At 47.5% G+C, this 21,832-nt stretch overlaps 1 protein-coding gene across 3 annotated transcripts in view; it reads right to left on the bottom strand.

Moving 5' to 3' along the window:
- Positions 1-231: 231 nt before the first annotated feature.
- SH2D6 (SH2 domain containing 6) overlaps positions 232-21,832 on the bottom strand; it is an 82,458-nt gene continuing 60,857 nt past the window's right edge. For all 3 annotated transcript variants that reach the window (XM_075346228.1, XM_075346226.1, XM_075346227.1), the window contains 2 exons: positions 11,190-11,345; positions 232-2,045 (listed from right to left, as the gene is read on the bottom strand). In XM_075346228.1, coding sequence (XP_075202343.1) covers positions 1,929-2,045; positions 11,190-11,345 — 273 coding nt within the window. In that variant the 3' untranslated portion in view covers positions 232-1,928. The remainder of the gene's footprint in view (positions 2,046-11,189; positions 11,346-21,832) is intronic.

The following is a 21,832-nucleotide window of genomic DNA, read 5'->3' as shown; positions in this document are numbered from 1 at the left end:
AAGATTAGGTGGAAAAAAACTTGGTGACAGATTACCTTTAAAAAAAAATGTGTAGTTAATTATTTTCCAGTGCACTTAGCGCCAAATATTCCCTAAGCGTTGTACAGAGGTCATATTTACATCTCCACTTGTTTCCACTGGGGTCACATTCTAATTTCACACTAGGATTAGGAAATTATATCATTGCAGTAAAAGTGAGGAATAATAATAAGGACACAATACATATAGTGCTCACAGCAATCAGTTTTATTACAGCCTTAATGTTTCCAGTGCAGGACAGAAAAGTGAATGTTATAAGTGCGTAAAATGACCATTATATTTATAGTTTACATGCAGGTATAGGCGTAGGTAATATGAAGGTACATATAGTTTTAACACTAGAAGTCCCAGAGAGGGGTCATTTAACATTTCTACCATTGGAACCCTATAGAGCTCGAGATACCTGGGACTTCTAGTGTTAATCAGTGCAGTCCGCTTATTGGAGCAGCAGCTACAGGGAGAAAAGGAAGTTTTATTCTCCTTACAGCCGCTTTCAGTTATCGACGCGGAGCAGGAAGCTGTAACAGTCACCGCTCACTATACAGAGAGCGTGCTGTAATCATTCCATGGCGGATTGATTGAAAGCCTGCTGTGCATGCACTCCATACACGCTGTCAATCAATATACCCAAAAGTGATTATAGCCATGTTTTCTGCGTAGTGAGTGGGTACTGTAACCACTCACTGCACCACGACTATGACTGGAAGTGAGCAGCTGCAGGGAGAATAAAACTTCCTTTTCTCCCAGTAACTTCTGAATGTTATTTACCTGCAGATTACCCCTATATCTGCAGGTAAGTGGCGTTTTTTTGAGGTGATAGGTGTTAAGGCCGCTTTACACGCTACGACATTGCTAATGCGATCTCGTTGGGGTCACGGAATTTGTGACGCACATCCGGCCGCATTAGCGATGTCGTTGCGTGTGACACCTACGAGCGATTTTGAATCGTCGCAAAAACGTTCAAAATCGCTCATGGGTGACATGGGGGGTCCCTTCTCAAATATCGCTGCTGTAGCGTGTACAATGTAGTTCCTCGTTGCTGCGGCAGCACACATCGCTCCGTGTGACGCTGCAGGAACGAGGAACCTTACCTTACCTGCCGCCGCCCGCAATGCGGAAGGAAGGAGGTGGGCGAGATGTTACGTCCCACTCATCTCCGCCCCTCCGCTTTGATTGGGCGGCCGCTTAGTGACGTCGCTGTGACGCCGCACGGACCGCCCCTTAGAAAGGAGGCGGTTTGCCGGTCACAGCGATGTCGCCGAGCAGGTAAGTAGTGTGACGGGTACGGGCGATGTTGTGCGCCACAGGCAGCGACTTGCCCGTGTCGCACAACCGATGGGGGCGGGGTACCCACGCTAGCGATATCGGTACCGATATCGCAGCATGTAAAGTGGCCTTTAGAGTATGTGCACACGATCAGGACCCGCTGTGTCCCAGACCTGCGGGGCTGCGAGTCTCCTCATCAAAAAGACCGCAGCTGCTCGTGCCCACGATCAGGGCTGAAACATGCTGCGTCCAAAATGCTGTGAACCCTGATCGTGGGCGCATATTCTTAAAGTTCATATTTAATTTTAGCTACACAATGTGTCCTCTAAACCATACACTTCCTTCTGGACATTTACACATTGGCTTGCATGCCTTAACATGGCTATCTCCTCAGCACCCCTAAGGCCCGCCGGGCTTCTCCCCTGCATAGTATTATATGTCTGATGACTGGCCAATATTATACTAAAGCATGAGAGAGGGTCATATAGGGCAGCTCCCAAGTGAGGTATAACATTCATATGCCTCACCATGTGGTAAAAAAAAAAAATAATCACAGCACAACATGTGAATATACCATAAGATAAAAAAATATAAAGACATTTTACAGTGGCAACACGGGTGTCTCATAGGAGCGCAGGATACAGCAGGGTGGTGCACTCTCGCTCAGCGGTCTGGCGATTCACCAGGTTCAGTGGTTCATGCTGATAATGCTCAATCAGGTGAGTGACGCTGGGGAATACCTGAGGGGAGAGACAGACATTATGGCTCCATAGCAATCGACTGATAAAAGTCAAATAGATGTTGTATACAGGAGTCTGGACAATTAGGGCTTGTCTCACATACGGCTGAAACCAGACATTTACATACACTTATCTAAAAAGACACATCTGCAGGTTTATCTCACTATCTGACATGAAATGAGATTAAAATGTTCCCGTTTTAGATCAATTACCGTGTTTTTCCAAAAATAAGACACTGTCTTATACTTTTTTTACCCTCAAAAAAGCGCTAGGGCTTATTCTTGGAGGAGGTCTTATTTTTGGAGAAACATGTTGGGGGTAAGTGTACCCCCCAAAAAAGCAGACCCCTCCCTTCCCAGGAGACTCACACTTACCAGAACCGGACGTCTGCGTGGCTGCCAGGTCCTCCCTGTGATCCCCGGTGGTTGCTACATGCCATTCATAGTAGTTTTGCAATACCATTTTAATATATTCATTTTTTCCATATAGCTAAATGTATTTTTCATTGTTCATATTATCCCTATAGCAGTAATGCTTTGCCATTTTTCATGTTTATATTTTTATAGTTGTTAGTATGCAGCTTATCTGTATTAGGCCTAAGACACACGGCATGAAAAGCGGAGCGAGTGGAGGGCGATAAAACATCGCATTCCACTCGGACCTATATTAGCCTGTGTGTCAGCGCACATGAGTGATTATTTTCATAGCCCTAATCGGACCAAGAAAATAATCGCAGCATGCTGCAACTGTAATGCGTTCCTGTTTTCTCTCGCACCCTTTCAAGTCTATGGGGAGAAAAATCGCAATCCACTTGCGGTACACCGGTGTACCGCGAGTGAAGGGCAAGAATGACAATAGCAGTCTACGGAGGAGAGAGGGAGATAAATACCTCCCTCCCCTCCTCAGTGCCGGCCCGCCCCCCGCAGCTGAGGTCCGCTCGCATGATCGGACCTCAGTCGCAGTGACACTCGCATGACATTCGGCTCCTGCTGTGCTGCCAGCGTGAGCCGAGTCATGCTAGGATTGCATTAGTCCCCGTGTGGTCCCGGCCTTATAGTCATGTATTTTTAAGCTAGCTCCTAATTCACACACATAGGTGTTCCAGTCAGTCTTTTTTCTGAATAAGAATACAATCCCAACTGTTAAACACGGGGGTGGCAGCATCATATTGTGGAGTTGTTTTGCTGCAGGAGGGACTGGTGCACTTCACAAAATTGATGGCATCATGAGGAAAGAAGATTATATGGCAATACTGAAGCAACATCTCAAGAGATCAGCCAGGAACTTAAATCTTGGGTGGAAATGGGTCTTCCAAATAGACAATGACCCAAAACATACTGCCAAACTGGTTACAAAGTGGCTTAAAGGGAACCTGTCACCAGATTTTTCCCTATGCAACTAAAACTACCACCTTCTGCAGCTCCTGGGCTGCATTCTATGAAGGTGCACCTTGTTGCTGGCCCCCCTTTTAAAACCTCCAAAACAACTTTAGAAAATATTACCTTTTTGTATGTTAATTACTTCAGTGGGCCTTATGGGCGGGCTCTATTTCTCCTTCATTCCCCCTCCTCCCACTGTACGCCGTCCCCTGTCTTGATTTGCATTGATGACGACGGCCTCGTCATCCTCCACGCTGTGCCGAAGTCTCACGCATTGCGCAGTTATCATAGGCCACTATCGCATGCCTGAGCACAAACTATCCCTCATGCGCATCGGGAATATATTTGCGCAGGCATGAGATTATAGGCGGGTACTAGCATGATGCTGGTGAGGTCATGCACTGCGCTGCCATAATCTTGTGCCTGCGCAAATACATCCCCAGTGTGCGTGAGGGATAGTTTCTGCTCAGGCCCGCAATAGTGGCCTATGATAACTGCGCATGCGCGAGACTTCGGCATCAGGAGGATGACGGGGCCGTCGTCATCAATGCAAATCGAGACAGGGGATGGCGTACAGCGGCAGGAGGGGGGAACGAAGGAGAAATAGAGCCCGCCCATAAGGCCCACCGAAATAATTTACATACGAAAAGGTAATATTTTAGAAAGTTGTTTTGGAGGTCTGAAAAGGGGCCAGCAACAAGGCGCACCTTCATAAAATGCAGCCCAGGAGCTGCAGAAGGTGGTAGTTTTATTTGCATAATCTGGTGACAGGTTCCCTTTAAGGATAACAAAGTCAATGTTTTGGAGTGGCCATCACAAAACCCTGATCTCAAGCCTATTGAAAATTTATGGGCAAAGCTGAAAAGTCAGGTGCAAGCAAGGAGACCTACAAACATGGCTCAGTTACATCAGTTCTGTCAGAAGGAATGGGCCCAGATTCTTACCAACTATTGTGAGAAGCGAGTGGAAGGAGATCCAAAATATTGACCCAAGTCATACAGTTTGAGGGCAATGGTACCAAATACCATAGGTATCTGATTTCATGTCTGATAGTGAGAAAAACATGCACATTTTTAAAAACATCTCTTTCACCTTTTACTGTATTTGTTAGTCCCTTAGGGGACTGAACTTGCGATCATCTAATCGTTTGTACTTTACACAGAAGTGCATCAGCACTGCTATGTATAGCAAAAATCACAATCACCTATGAACACAAGGTAAATGCTGGCTTTCAGAAGAGAACCATTATGACAAGCACGGGGATCTTCAGCAGGCCTCCTTCTGTCATGGCAACCCATCGGCGCTCTATGATCACATCACGTCGGCGCGATGAGCACCTAGAATGGCGTGCCCCCATGCCGATGTGTGTTAAATGCTGTTGTCAAAGATTGACTGCACTATTTAATATGCTAACAGCCGCCGACGAAGCTCCTCTCCTGCACCTGTTAGAGGCAGATAATAGCTGAATAATTCAGCCATTATCTGCCAGGAAAGATGCTGGCTCAACGTGCAAGCTCTCATCAAAATCAGGAACACAACATATGACGTCATATGTCCTGAAGGGGTTAATTCAAATTGTGATATGAAAAAAATAGCTACGTATTCTTAAAAAACACAGTCACCCGGTTTAAACAATAGTTCATTTTCTGATTAAACATTCCCTTTTGTGGCATCCACAGTTTTTGGAGAATTCAAGTGATTATTAACAGTTAGCAATTAATTTATTCTTACTTATAATCTATTTGGTAGTGACCGCCATGAAAATGACACATCTTCACCATGTGCCAACCAGTACACGTGTCCCACCAATTTACTAAGGGGCCAATTAATAGTAAACAGCTTTTAGCAGCAATCAAATCGGAAAAACTATCTTCAGGTCGGCACAACTTGCCATGAGTGTATCCCGTGTGTGTGGGGGGTTGGGGAGACCCTGGGTGAATCTGGTGTCAGAAGGTCTCAGAGCCTTGCCGCTGGCATGTTCACTACTGTTATTTGATAACATCTCCTTGCTTGTGGTGCTGTAAGGGTTAAGCACCCTTGCCTGCCTGGCTGCTGGCTGTAGCTTCCTATCTCAGGTGTGACTCTTTGGGATCACTGCCCTTCCCTATTTAAGTCTTGTGAGCTGATAACATGATGCCTGGGATAGAAACTGAATTTCTCATTTCTATGTGGTCCACTTTGGAAGGACCCTGCTCTGGAAGAAGTTTGTATTGTTGTGTGCAGCTGTGGTGTTTGCTGCACTGAAGCCGCCTGGAGTGTTTTTCCTTTGCAAGTCTATTTCCCCTGTTTGTATACCTACCCTCGTGTTTTTGTATTGCAGTGGTGAGACTACTGATCTTGTTGTCTTGCTCACTAGCCAGGGTAAGTATAGGGCTACCTGAGGGCCTAAGGTATGTGGCTTGAAGGCAGGTTGTCAGAACCTGTATAGGGATGCTAAAGAGCTCAGGATTCCGCTTGAGGAGAGTTCACCCCTCTTCTAAGCAGCAGGGACCTTCGTTGTATCGTGACTAGAGTTGAGCGGACTTCTAATAATCTGGGTCCGGCGCGGGTTGGAAAAGGAGAGAGAGGGGGAGAGAGAGAGAGAGAGGGGGAGACAGAGAGGGAATGGGAAAAAACCCCCAAAAAATCCCAGATTCGGATCGTGCAGCCGGAATCCCGCGTCCGGGTCGGACCCAGATCGGACGCTGAAACCGGATCCAGATTTTTATAGTTCGGATCCGCTCAACACTAATCGTGACCCGTGTGTTGCTTCATCTTCCAGGGGTTTACCAGATATCGGGTAAACCCTGCTAGTCACGTGCGTGACATTGGGTCACAATGTTTGAACCCAACCAGAAGCTAAAGAAAAATGCAAGGAGGGGGGATTGTGAAAAAAATAAAAAATGTTATAAAGTCGCAAAACTTTTCCTTAAACAACGAATTCCCTTCGCTTATGTAATGTATGAAAATGTTTGGTAACGATGCAGCCGACCATGACTTATAATAAACTTCTAAACACAGGAGGACATAAAAACATTATTAGTGATCCTCAAAATGAACACAGGAAATTATATTTCGCCATCATGACAAAACTAATGGGAAACGTTCGGAAAGATCTTGAATATGGGATCCGAAAATGTTCTTAATCAGGTGTGTGCATTGACTATGCATTAGTTATCTACCCCTGTATTCAGTTTCGTAATGACTTGTGATATAAGAGGTATTACATATCCGCCTCACACATGCAGGTACTAGTAAATGCCTATGAGCTTCCATCATGTACACCGAGCACCGCAAAGCTGACACAAAAGCCTTAAGGCCAGGGCATTCACAAGATGGAAAATCTAAAAGGGTGGAGGAAAAAAAGACTCCATAATGCCGGCTCAGGATGTTTTCTATTGTGGAGCTGATTGCACAACGTGGCATAATTTATCAATGTACCGCCGTGCTACCTGGCAGGAACACTGTGTACCCATCACACAACAGTAATAAAGCTGACCTATGGTATGCAATAATAACTTAGAGGCGCGAAAACTAAAATCTATATATGCTGTGTAGTTAAAGGGAATCTGTCAGCAGGTTTTTGCTACTTCATCTGAAAGCAGCATGATGTAGGCAAGGAGACTCTGAATCCAACAATGTATCACTTAGATAACTAGATGCAACCATTCTGACACAATCTGAATTTTTAGCTTTTAGGCCACTTTACACGCTGCGATATCGGTCCCGATATCGCTAGCGTGGGTACCCGCCCCCATCTGTTGTGCGATATGGGCAAATCGCTGCCCGTGGCGCACAACATCGCCCAGACCCGTCACACGTACTTACCTGCTCGGCGACGTCGCTGTGACCAGCGATCCGCCTCCTTTCTAAGGGGGCGGTTCGTTCAGCGTCACAGCGACGTCACAGCAGCGTCACTGAACCGCCGCCCAATAGCAGCGGAGGGGCGGAGATGAGCGGGACAAACATCCCGCCCACCTTCTTCCTTCCGCATTGCGGGCAGGAGGCAGGTAAGGAGAGGTTCCTCGTTCCTGCGGTGTCACACGGAGCGATGTGTGCTGCCGCAGGAACGAGGAACAACTTCGTTACTGCTGCAGTAACGATATTAGAGAATGGACCCCCATGTCACCGATGAGCGATTTTGCACGTTTTTGCAACGATGCAAAATCGCTCATGGGTGTCACATGCAACGGCATCGCTAAAGCAACCGGATGTGCGTCACAAATTCCATGACCACAACGAGATTGCTTGAGCGATGTCGCAGCGTGTAAAGCGGCCTTTTGTCATGTAGCAGAGCTGAGAAAGCTGCCCCCGCCCACACCAGGCTCTCTATAGAGATTGTACATTGACTGAGGTATCAATCAATGCAGGGGTGTGTTGGACTGCCATGCATGTGAGTTTCTAGTCCTGTAATGATAACGGTCCTGCTGCTTAAACAAACATAACAAATAAACAAAAGATCTGGACTGTGACAAAACAGGCTTCCCTGAACTCTCTGTGTTAACTCTTGCAGCATGCTGGCTTCAGCTTACATAGCAAAAACTTGCTGACAGATTACCTTTAAATCAAATCTATTGTTTTCTGTTATCAAAAATTTCGGCCTGGGGAGAGGTTGACTGCAGTGTTTTTCAGTGGGATAACTAAAGTTGGCCAAATCCCCCAATTTCAGTGGGACTGGCCACCATTTATTGTGTGTTACGGTTCCAATAAAAATTATTCAGCCCCCATGAAAAATTAGGGGTTTTTTTTCAGCAAAATGTTCAACTTTCTGCTGTTTGCAATACGCTAAATAGCTCAACACAACTAATACACCAGGTGGTTTCTCCAAATTCACCACAAAATGCCACTTTTACTGGCTACTGAAGAATCAGAATTATTCACCCATTCATGGCAAGCATTTTTAATACTTAGCAAAGCTGTTATGACCTGCTGTGAACACGATACATTACCAGATCACTGGAGGAAACCGGCAGAAGAGGCCCTTGTGCAAGGACACTATATGGGCCCTTTTCAGTCCAATAATTCATCATAATGCCCAATTCCACCTTTTATAGAGGTAGAGATGGGCCACCGACCTCTTGGGACCCTGTGTGGCCACACCAGTTGCACTAATGATAAGTCCACCCCTGAACCAGACACCAGCTTCTGGCAATTTTCCTGAGGACTCTTAGCACATACCTCATGGACAATGGCCTCCAGGTCACTAATATTCTTTGTTTTTGTGCTGCAATCTGCTCCCTCAAATCCCATCAAATATTTTCTGTGGGGTTAAAGTCAGGCAACTGTGACGGCCACTCCAGAATCTTCCAGGACTTCTGAAACCAAGCTTAGGTGGACTCTGCGGTATACTTGACATCACTGCCATGTTGGAAGGTCCAATGATGCCAAAATTTTGCATTCCTTACAGATGCTATCACATTTTCTCTTATTATTTTCTGCTAAATGATTACTGCATCTTGCCCTCCACCATGCAGGTGTCCAGTGCCAGAGGAAGCAAACCCCCACCATGCTTTACTGTAGGCATCACCTAGCCACTGCCATATCTTGCTATAGGCATCACCAATTTACCGCCATGCCACATTATAGGCATCACTAGGCCACTGCCATGCTTGACTGTAGGCATCATCGAGCCACCACTATGCTTCACTGTAGATATCAAGAGCCACTGCTCTGCTTCACTGTAGGCATGACCAAGTCACAATCATGCCTAACTGTAGGCATCACCAAGTCACCGCCTTGTTTTATTTGTAGGCATCATCAAGTTAATGCTGTGCCTCATTGAAGTCATCACGCCGGCACTACCATGCTTAACTGTAAGCATAACTGAGCTACCACCATGCTTCACTGTAGGGATCCCCGAGCCACTGACATGCTTCACTGTTGGCATAACTTAGCTACTGACATGCTTCACTGTAGGCATCACCATGTCACTGCCATGCTTCACTGTAGATATCACCGAGCCACTGCTATGCTTCATTGTAGGCATAACAGCCACCGCCATGCTTCAACGTAGGCATCAGTGAGCTTCCACCATGCTTTACTGTGGATATCACCAAGTCACCAGCATCCTTCAGTGTAGGCATCACCAAGCCACCACCATGCTTTACAGTAGGCATCAACGAGTCACCACTATGCTTCACTGTAGGGATCACCGAGCTATTGTCATGATTCGATGTAGGTTGGGTGTTCTGTTCAGTGAATGCTTTATTCTTCTTCAAACAGACACGCATCACTCCACAGAACAGAACGCCAAAACTTCTGAGACTTATTTTTATGGTTTGGAGCATTTGGAGTCGACTTTTCTTGTGTTTTTAGGACTGTAGTGGTGATGTCTTGGAGTTCAGGCATGGAGACTTTCAGCGTTTACTATGGACCTTACTGTATAAACTGAAACCTCACTGCCTAGTAGCAGCACATCTTGCTGCAGTTCTTTTGCAGTCACTGGAGGTCTATGACTCCTGTCAAAACCTGGTGTACAGACGCGGATCGCTGATCGGTCACGAGGCCTTCATGCCATTACAATGTCACGTGGGCCATGGGAATGTAACTTCAGACATAGCTAAAACCACGGCCGCATTGGTGGCGAGTATAAGCTTACTTATCTTTACAGGGTTTAACAAGGGGATTGAGTATGACTTGTCCAAGAAGTGGTTATCTCCTTTAAATATTTCTCAGACCACATTAGTTAGTAAAAGTGGCATTTTGTGTTACATTTGGAGAAACCACTTATATTATATTATTTTGTTAAGATATTTAAATTATTTTTTTATTGTAAATTTTGGTAAAATACCTACTATGCAATGCTGGTTTCATAATTTTCATTGCAATTCAAGATGCTGAGAGCACAGTGTGGCTTACCATGGGGGAATAAGAGGGAATGATGCTGAATTTCAACATTCCTTATCCCTTGTCTTCAAGAACATACGGCAACATGGAGGTGTGTGGCAGTGGCTTATTCCCCTCTTCCTATGGTCCTATGGAAAGCACATACAGTCTTGGCTGAACAAAGCCAGGTCTATTCTAGTCTGGGGGATAAGTGCCCTCAATGTTTTAAGCTGCATATCTCCAATTCTAAAGGCCCCGTCACCCGCAGCAACATCGCTAGCGATTGCACCCGCCCCCGTCATTTGTGCGTCACGGGCGATTTGTTGCCCGGGGCGCACAATATCGTTAGGAGCCGTCATACGGACTTACCTGCCTAGCGACGTCGCTGTTGCCTGCGAACCGCCTCCTTTCTAAGGGGGCGGTTCGTGCGGCGTCACAGCGGCGTCACTAAGCGGTCAGCCAATAGAAGCGGAGGGGCGGAGATGAGCAGCCGTAACATCCCGCCCATCTCCTTCCTTCTTCATTGCCGGCGGGCGCAGGTAAGCTGTAGTTCGTCGTTACCGAGGTGTCACATGTAGCGATGTGTGCTGTCTCGGGAACGACGAACAACCTGCGTCCTCAACAATCAACGATTTTATGAAAATGAACGACGTATCAACGATGGACGATTTGGTGAGTATTTTCAATCGTTAACGGCCACTCGTTGATGTCACACGCAACGACGTCGCTAACGATGCCGGATGTGCGTCACGGAATCCGTGACCCCGGCGATATATCGTGAGATCCGTCGCTTCGTGTAACGGGGCCTTAAGACCCTCCGGAAAGATTTATTTCCATATGTGTGATTGATATTAGCAAATTTTAGATTTCATTCCCCTTAATGGTATAAACCAAATTTTTTTATATTTAGAATAAAGTATCAAGAAGCCATTTTTCCCCCAAATGTATCGACACCACTTACCTCCTCATACCGTTTGCCCTCCTTCCCCAATGAATAACCATGGTTGCCCACGACTCGTATGGGAATATTGTAAATGTGGTCGTGGTAGAGAACAGCCAGGGTATAGGGCTGGGTCTGATTTTGGGAAGAGCTGTGACGCACCAAAAAGCAGCCGTCCTGTGTGAGACAAAAAGCAGGGTGTCAGGAAAGAGCATTTTTGCGCGTTTTTCGGGTGCTTTTTTGGGCTCAAAACTGCATGACTTTGCTTCTCCACCAAAGTCTATGACTTTTCATTTTTGCTGTCCGCACACAACTTTTTTTTTTTTAGCTATGTTTTTGAGCTAAAAAAAAAAAAAAAAAAGACATGTCAATTCTTTCCTGCGTTTTACTGCGTTTTTCACCCATGCAATGCATTGGAAAAAGCAGCAAAACGCAGAGATCAAAAACGCAGCAAAACGCAGCCAAAAACGTGCCAAAATGAGGTAAAAACGCGTGCGTATTTGCCGCGGGTGCGTTTTTTCACGTTTTTGTGCGTTTTTTTTTTTTACGGCCAAAAACGCACAAAAGAAGGGAATTTTGTTTACTTACCGTAAATTCCTTTTCTTCTAGCTCTAATTGGGAGACCCAGACAATTGGGTGTATAGCTACTGCCTCCGGAGGCCACACAAAGTATTACACTTAAAAGTGTAAGGCCCCTCCCCTTCTGCCTATACACCCCCCGTGGGATCACGGGCTCCTCAGTTTTAGTGCAAAAGCAAGAAGGAGGAAAGCCAATAAACTGGTTTAAGCAAATTCAATCCGAAGGAATATCGGAGAACTGAAACCATTCAACATGAACAACATGTGTATACAAAAAAACAGGGGCGGGTGCTGGGTCTCCCAATTAGAGCTAGAAGAAAAGGAATTTACGGTAAGTAAACAAAATTCCCTTCTTCTTTGTCGCTCTATTGGGAGACCCAGACAATTGGGATGTCCAAAAGCAATCCCTGGGTGGGTAAAATAATACCTCGTAATAGAGCCGTAAAACGGCCCCTTTCTACAGGTGGGCAACCGCCGCCTGAAGGACTCGTCTGCCTATGTTGGCATCCGCCAAAACATAGGTATGCACCTGACAGTGTTTCGTGAAAGTGTGGAGGCTGGACCAGGTAGCCGCCTGACACACAAGCTGAGCCGTAGCCTGGTGCCTCAAGCCCAGGACGCATCCACCGCTCTGGTAGAATGGACCTTCAGCCCTGAGGGAACCGTAAGGCCAGCAGCACGATAAGCTAGAGAATTGGTTCCTTGAACCACCGAGCCAGTCTTGATTTGGAAGCCTGCAACCCTTTACGCTGGCTAGCGACAAGGACAAGAGTGCTTCCGAGCGGCGCAGGGACGCCGTACGATCGATGAAGAGTCTGAGTGCTCTCACCAGATCTAATCAAGTGCAAATCCTTTTCACATTGGTGAACTGGATGAAGACAAACAGAGGGTACGGATACCCTGATTGAGATGAAAGGGGGGATTCCACCTTAGGGAGAAATTCCGGAACCGGACGCAGAACCCCTTGACCTGGTGAGACACCGGGAAGGGGACTTTGCACGACAATGCTGCCCCGACAGACACTCTCCGAAGTGAAGTGACTGTCCCTAGGAAAACCACTTTCTGCGAAAGGCGTGAGAGAGAAAAATCCCTCATAGGCTCGAATGGTGGTTTCTGCAGAACCATCAGCACCCTGTTCAAATCACAGGGTTCTAACAGTCGTTTGTAAGGAAGGACTAAGCGGCAAACCCCCTGCAGGAACGTGCGTACTTGAGGTAGTCTTGCTAGGCGCTTCTGAAAAAAAAAAAAACAGAGAGCGCTGAGATTTGTCCCTTAAGGGAACCGAGCGACAAACCTTTTTCCAACCGAATTGCAGGAAGGAAAGAAAGTAGGCAAGGCAATTGGCCAGGGAGAAACTCCCTGAGCAGAGGACCAAGATAAGAATATCTTCCACGTTCTGTGGTAGATCTTGGCAGATGTGTGTTTTCTGGCCTGTCTCATAGTGGTAATGACCCCTTGAGATAACCCTGCAGATGCTAGGATCCAGGACTCAATGGCCACACAGTCAGGTTGAGGGTCGCAGAATTCAGAAGGAAAAAACGACCCTTGAGACAGCAAGTCTGGTCGGTCTGATAGTTCCCCCGGTTGGCCTACCGTGAGATGCCACAGATCCGGGTACCACGACCTCGTTGGCCATTTTGGAGCGACGAGGATGGCGCGGCGGCAGTCGGACCTGATTTTGCGTAACACTCTGGGCAACAGTGCCAGAGGTGGGAACGCATAAGGGAGTTGAAACTGCGACCAATCCTGAACGAAGGCGTCTGCCGCCAGAGCTCTGTGATCGTGAGACCGCGCCATGAATGCCGGGACCTTGTTGTTGTGCTGAGACGCCATTAGGTCGACGTCCGGCATCCCCCAGCGGCAACAGATCTCCTGAAACACGTCCGGGTGAAGGGACCATTCCCCTGCATCCATGCCCTGGCGACTGAGAAAGTCTGCTTCCCAGTTTTCTACGCTCGGGATGTGAACTGCGGATATGGTGGGTGCTGTGGCTTCCACCCACAGCAGAATCCGCCGGACTTCCTGGAAGGCTTGCCGACTGCGTGTCCCACCTTGGTGGTTGATGTAAGCCACCGCTGTGGAGTTGTCCGACTGAATTCGGATCTGCCTGCCTTCCAGCCACTGCTGGAACGCTTTTAGGGCAAGATACACTGCCCTGATCTCCAGAACATTGATCTGAAGTGAGGACTCTTGCTGAGTCCACGTACCCTGAGCCCTGTGGTGGAGAAAGATCGCTCCCCACCCTGACAGACTCGCGTCCGTCGTGACCACCGCCCAGGACGGGGTTAGGCAAGATTTCCCTTTCGATAATGAGGTGGGAAGAAGCCACCACCGAAGGGAAGCTTTGGTTGCTTGAGAGAGGGAGACGTTCCTGTCTAGGGACGTCGGCATCCTGTCCCACTTGCGTAGGATGTCCCATTGAAGAGGACGCAGGTGAAACTGCGCGAAAGGGACTGCTTCCATTGCTGCCACCATCTTCCCCAGGAAGTGCATGAGGCGCCTCAAGGGGTGTGACCGACCTTGAAGGAGAGATTGTACCCCTGTCTGTAGTGAACGCTGTTTGTCCAGCAGAAGCTTCACTATCGCTGGAAGAGTAAGAAAACTCCATGCCAAGATATGTCAGCGATTGGACCGGTGTCAGATTTGACTTTGGAAAATTGATGATCCACCTGAAACTCTGTAGAATCTCCAGAGTAACGTTGAGGCTGTGTTGGCATGCCTCTTGAGAGGGTGCCTTGACCAGCAGATCGTCTAAGTAGGGTATCACTGAGTGACCCTGAGAGTGGAGGACCGCAACTACTGTAGCCATGACCTTGGTGAAAACCCTTGGGGCTGTCGCCAGGCCGAACGGCAGTGCTGCGAACTGAAGGTGTTCGTCTCCTATGGCGAAGCGCAAGAAGCGCTGATGCTCAGGAGCAATTGGTACGTGGAGATAAGCATCCTGATATCGATCGATGCTAGGAAATCTCCTTGGGACATTGAGGCGATGACGGAGCGGAGGGATTCCATCCGGAACCGCCTGGTCCTTACGTGTTTGTTGAGCAGTTTTAGGTCCAAAACAGGACAGAAGGACCTGTCCATCTTTGGAACCACAAACAGGTTGGAGTAGAAACCGTGACCCTGTTGCTGAAGAGGAACCGGGACCACCACTCCTTCTGCCTTCAGAATGCCCACTGCCTGCAGCAGAGCCTTGGCTCGCTCGGGAGGCGGGGATGTTGTGAAGAATCGAGTCGGAGGACGAGAGCTGAACTCTATCCTGTAACCATGAGACAAAATGTCTCTCACCCAACGGTCTTTTACTTGTGGCAATAAATAAACTTTTTGACATACACACCACCATCATAAATATTACCAATTTCCATTCAATATATATTATGTAAATGGTGCCTGCGCATATGAAGACCTTGGATAAATCGCATAGCAAACAACCACAACCAAAGAAAAAGCGATCAGACATCCAATGCAGTTAAAATATATATTTTTATTATTATTAGTGCAAGTGCATGGCATAGGAATAGACATATAAAGGGGGCATAAACGGTGATGTCAATCCATCATAATAGTACCGACAGTGCTAATGACACCAATGGTGGCAGGAAGTGCCCGGGGAACACCACAAACAATGGTAATGGCCTCAATATTGAATCCCCTACAATGGGGTATGACTCACATATCAATGCCGATGGGCTCCACAGGGACACACCGCCACCAAGAGGCACAACAATATTTACTTATCACATATATGTACATCACCCACATGGACATAATAAACTCACCAGAGCCCCCCACCCGACGGACGTCAGTTTCGGCGGATGCCTGCGTTAGGTCCAAAACAGGACAGAAGGACCTGTCCATCTTTGGAACCACAAACAGGTTGGAGTAGAAACCGTGACCCTGTTGCTGAAGAGGAACCGGGACCACCACTCCTTCTGCCTTCAGAATGCCCACTGCCTGCAGCAGAGCCTTGGCTCGCTCGGGAGGCGGGGATGTTGTGAAGAATCGAGTCGGAGGACGAGAGCTGAACTCTATCCTGTAACCATGAGACAAAATGTCTCTCACCCAACGGTCTTTTACTTGTGGCAGCCAGGTGTCGCAAAAGCGGGAGAGCCTGCCACCGACCGAGGATGCGGTGTGAGGAGGCCGTAAGTCATGAGGAAGCCGCCTTTGTAGCGGCGCCTCCGGCGGTCTTTTTAGGGCGTGATTTAGACCGCTACGCGTCGGAGTTCTTCTGATCATTCTGAGGCCTTTTGGACCAGGAGAATTGGACCTGCCTGCGCCCCGCAAGGACCGAACCTCGACTGTCCCCTCCTCTGTTGGGGTATGATCGGTGTAGCCTGAGGAAAGGATGTATCCTTTGCCTTGGATTGTTTGATGATTTCATCCAGTCGCTCACCAAACAAGCGGTCGCCAGAGAATGGCAAACTGGTTAGGCACTTTTTTGGAAGCAGAATCTGCCTTCCATTCCCACAACCAGAAGGCTCTGCGTATTACCACTGAATTGTCGGACGCAACCGCCTTCCGGCTCGCCGAGTCCAGGACAGCATTAATGGCGTATGACGCAAACGCTGACGTTTGAGACGTTAAAGACGCAGCCTGCGACGCAGACATACGTGTGACTGCCTCAATTTGCGCTTGAGCCGCTGAGACCGCTTGGAGCGCCCAGACGGCTGCGAAAGCTGGAGCAAAGACACGGCAATAGCTTCATAGATGGATTTCAACCAGAGCTCCATCTGTCTGTCAGTGGCATCTTTGAGTGAAGCCATATCTTCCACTGCAACTAAGGATTTAGCCGCTGGAGATAGGAGGTCCACATTGGAACACTGAACCCAGCCCTTGACAAGGTCAAAAGGGAAGAGATAACGTGTATCCTTAAGGCGTTTTGAAAAAACGATATCTGGACAAGCCTGGTGGTTCTGGACTGCCTCCCTGAAGTCAGAGTGATCCAGAAAGCGTACTCCATGTACGCTTGGGGAACCTGAAACGGAACTTCTCCTGCTGAGAAGCTGACTCCTCAGGCGTAGGAGCTGAGGGAGAAATAACCAACATATGATTGATGGACGCCGTAAGATCGTTCACTACGGTGTCACAATCAGGTGTATCCAGGTAGAGAACGTTCTCAGGATCAGAATCCTGATCAGATACCTCCGCCTTATCATAGAGAGAGTCCGCATGCTGAGACCCTGAATGATGCGGTGACGTCGAGGGATGCTCCCAGCGAGGTCGCTTAGGGGGTCTGGGACTGCGGTCCGAGTCAGACCCCTCACCCTGGGATCCCTGAGACACTCCAGGAGCACCTTGTTGTACCAACTGGGGGGGGGGGGACCAGGGGCAATGAATCAACAGAGCCCATGGTCTGAGGGACCGGTCTGGACTGCAAGGCTTCTAGTATCTTAGCCATAGTCTCAGAAAGTCTGAAGTAAATACTGCAAACTCCGTCCCCATCACCTGGACCATTAGCAGAGACTCCGGCTGAGTAAGTTCCACAAGGGCCGTGCATTGCATACAATTGGGGTCTGTGTAACCTGCCGGCAGTATAGCCGTACATGCTGTACAGGCTGCATAGAAAAACCTGTGCTTTTGCACCCTTGTTTTTCACAGACGATATGCTGTTATCTCCCCCGACCATCAAGGAGGGTATATAGCCAAAATACAAAAGTGCGACCGAACAGTGCAATGTATAGCGTACAAGCATATATCTATATGTGCATTTCGGCACTAGTGGGGTCAGCACCACAGGTGCTGCTTACCGCCCGGTCACAGCGGGTGTGTGACCACCAGAATCCCTGCCAGGGTCTTCCCAAACTTGTCTCTTTTCTCAGTCACAGAAAAAACTGACATGAATGGCTGCCGGCGTCCTGTGTAGAGGAGGAGGCCGTGGGCGTGCCCCAGAAAGTGCGGGAATCCGGTTTCACACTGTGTACAGTGAGAGGGGTGGAGTATGCAAAGCATGCTCCATCTCTCAGCGCTGCCGTGCTGTGCAGCGTCACGCCCTTACCCTGACTGGCAGGCCAGTGGGCGGTAACGAAGTGAGAGTAGGCCGCAAAAGCCGGGGACTAGAGTGATAAGCGCGGCCCGGCATATAAGCCCTGGTCGGCGCGGAAGTCCCCGGCGCACCACAAGTCCCAGCCGCGCCTGAGATAAAAATGGCAGCGGCGGTTAGCGCGGCAGTCCCTCAATACTCTAACACACCCAGCACGCTGTAGTGTGCGATGGCACCAGTGCGGGCAGCGCCGCCATCCCTGGCGCACTAACACACCCAGCAGTGCTGCCGTGTGTCTGTGCGCGGTCCCCTTCATGGGGACACAGAGTACCTCAACGTAGCAGGGCCATGTCCCTGAGGATACTCAGCTCCATGTCCAGCAGATTCCCAGGGGCTGTGGATGGAGCACGGCCTCAGTGCCTGGAGACCGATAAGATCCCACTTCACTCAGAGCCCTAAGGGGATGGGGAAGGAAAGCAGCATGTGGGCTCCAGCCTCCGTACCCGCAATGGGTACCTCAACCTTAACAAACACCGCCGACAAAAGTGGGGTGAGAAGGGAGCATGCTGGGGGCCCTAGTATGGGCCCTCTTTTCTTCCATCCGACATAGTCAGCAGCTGCTGCTGACTAAACAGTGGAGCTATGCGTGGATGTCTGACCTCCTTCGCACAAAGCATGAAAACTGAGGAGCCCGTGATCCCACGGGGGGTGTATAGGCAGAAGGGGAAGGGCCTTACACTTTTAAGTGTAATACTTTGTGTGGCCTCCGGAGGCAGTAGCTATACACCCAATTGTCTGGGTCTCCCAATAGAGCGACAAAGAAATGCAGCGTCAAAAAACGCTGTGTGTGTCCATAGCCTTAAAAATGGAAACACAACCTGATATTCTGGGATGATAAAATGGTGGTGACGCGTAAAATCTAGTCTATATATAGTCACCAACAATTTAGACAGTGAAGGAGAATGGGCTGGGAACATAGGCCTACGGCTATTTGTAGATATGTGACTGTGAACTGACCCTGAGAGTGGATCTTGAAGATTTTCAGGATTTTGACTGCAGAGAGGGGGTTATTTTTTTTATGCTGCCAATCTATATAAATGGCTCATAATAAAGACAAATTCAATACATTTTGGAGGTTTGTGAAAAGCTATGGATATATCTTGTGCATTACCATGGGCTAGAGTGCAGGTGTATAGAGTGGGCTCAGGAGCGGAGCTTGGTCTACACAAGGGCAGGCGCCGGCTGTATTATACAGCAGCAACCAGAGCTAACTCCAATTGTTGATAGGTAAATGCTGACGTTATTTTAAGGCATCTGCACTTAAAGGGAATCTGTCACCAGGATTTTGCTCCCCCATATGAGAGCAGTATAATGTAGAGACAGGGACCCTGATTCCAGGGATGTGTCAGTTACTGAGCTGCTTGCTGTCATTTTGATAAAATCAATGTTTTCTCTGCTGCACATCTAGCAGTTATACAGAGCTCATGAATATGCTGGACTACCTGCAGCATGCAAAGCAGTCCTGTAATGATAATCTACTGCTGATTAAACTGTGAATTTATCAAATCTACACTAAGCAGCCCAGTAAGTGACATCACTGGAATCTCTACATTATGCTGCTCTCAAACTAGATGATAAAAACCTGGTGGCAGATTCCTTTTAAATGGGAACTGTACGTTCAACAAAATATGTATAAATCAATACATTCAATAATATATCTGATGAGCACCTGTCATCAGAGTGGTAATACCGCCACTCACTGCACTTCTGTTCTACATTCTGATCATCTTCTCCACTATATTTGAGAAAGGTCATAATATCGGACCCAAAAATGTCACATTTTTGGATCACCTAAAGCTGGTGTCACACATAACGACGACGACAACGACGTCGCTGCTACGTCACCATTTTCTGTGACGTTGCAGCGACGTCCCGTCGCTGTCGCTGTGTGTGACATCCAGCAACGACCTGGCCCCTGCTGTGAGGTCGCCGGTCGTTGCTGAATGTCCAGCTTCATTTTTTGGTCGTCACTCTCCCGCTGTGACACACACATCGCTGTGTGTGACAGCGAGAGAGCGACGAAATGAAGCGATCAGGAGCCGGCACTGGCAGCTGCGGTAAGCTGTAACCAGCGTAAACATCGGGTAACCAAGGGAAGACCTTTCCCTGGTTACCCGATGTTTACGCTGGTTACCAGCCTCCGCTCTTGCTGCCAGTGCCGGCTCCTGCACTGTGACATGTGGCTGCAGTATGCATCGGGTAATTAACCAGATGTATACTGTAGCAAGGAGAGCAAGGAGCCAGCGCTAAGCAGTGCGCGCGGCTCCCTGCTCTCTGCACTGTGACATGTAGCTGCAGCACACATCGGGTTAATTAACCCGATGTGTGCTGCAGGAGAGCAAGGAGCCAGCGCTAAGCGCGGCTCCCTGCTCTCTGAACTGTGACATGTAGCTGCAGCACACATCGGGTTAATTAACCCGATGTGTGCTGCAGGAGAGCAAGGAGCCAGCGCTAAGCGCGGCTCCCTGCTCTCTGAACATGTAGCACAGCGACCTTATGATCGCTGCTTCTGCTGTGTTTGACAGCTAAGCAGCGATCATAACAGCGACTTACAAGGTCGCTGTTACGTCACCGAAAATGGTGACGTAACAGCGACGTCGTTGTCGCTGTCGTTTAGTGTGACACCAGCTTAACAATAAACATGACAACTACACTTTGCAATTTGAAAGAGTGACGATTTTTTTTTTTTTATTGTAGGCCTCATGGAAAACCATTATATTTACTATATACTGCAATACTGAGTTATTATAGTATGAAGTACCGGCAAATAATTGCAGGTTTTTGTTCTCTAATGGGACGTAAAGGGAACCTAATGTCCCAGACATTGACTCCATGTTTATATCCCAGTCTTTCTACTACTTTAAACGAGCATCTTTTTTTTAGTTTTTTGTTTAATTACTTTCTTTAAAACTGTATCTTTGAATTGGCCAGGACTATGCAAATCAGTGGGCAACTAATCTTCTGGTCTTACACATTACATGGCTAGCAGCCGAACAATGCTTCGGCCAATCGTTCATCTGACAGTCATCCCCCCGACTCTCCCACACACAGGCGGTCTCACTCAGCCGAGTGCTCCTGTGTTCTCTAAGCCGCAGGCTGACATGTTGGCCAGCAGCTTATCTCGTGGAGGACAATGCACTCAGCCTTCTGGAATCAGACATTCGCAATAAACATTACTCGGCCTGCACCCCCGTACACATTAAACCGTCGACTGATCACGTCAATATTGCCGGTTTCTGCCAATGTTAGTCTAATGTGTATGGGAGCCTTAACTGTCCCACTAATCATGGTCATCATTCATGTCTTCCCCATGATTTTGCAGCCTACTGAACCAGACTAAGGGACCATTTTAAACACTTAGGAAGCCTTTACAGGTGTTTTGTGGTAATTATTCTAATTTGCTGAGATAATGACTTTTGGGTTTTCATTTTTTCATTGGTTGTAAGTAATAATCATCAACATTAACAGAAATAAACACTTGAAATAGATCCCTCTGTGTGTAATGACTATATAAAATATATATAAATAGATCACTGTGTGTAATGACTCTATAATATATAGAAGTTGATGCCTCTGTGTGTAATGACTATATAATATATAGAAATAGATCCCTCTGTGTGTAATGACTCTATATAATATATAGAAATAGATCCCTCTGTGTGTAATGACTCTATATAATATATAGGAATAGATCCCTCTGTGTGTAATGACTCTATATAATATATAGGAATAGATCCCTCTGTGTGTAATGACTATATAATATATAGGAATAGATCCCTCTGTGTGTAATGACTATATAATATATAGGAATAGGTCCCTCTGTGTGTAATGACTCTATATAATATATAGGAATAGATCCCTCTGTGTGTGTGTAATGACTCTATATAATATATAGGAATAGATCCCTCTGTGTGTAATGACGCTATATAATATATGTGTTTTCCTTTTTGTATTTAATTACTGAAATAAATTAACTTTTTAATTTATTAAATTTAATTTTAAGGAAAGATGATTCTGGCAGATAAATTGGAAATGGTTCTTTAGG

This window comes from Anomaloglossus baeobatrachus, chromosome 4 (genome assembly GCF_048569485.1).
Source record: "Anomaloglossus baeobatrachus isolate aAnoBae1 chromosome 4, aAnoBae1.hap1, whole genome shotgun sequence".
Lineage (NCBI taxonomy): Eukaryota > Metazoa > Chordata > Amphibia > Anura > Aromobatidae > Anomaloglossus > Anomaloglossus baeobatrachus.
Note: the sequence above shows the minus strand (reverse complement) of the source record. Positions and strands in the feature narration are given on the sequence as shown.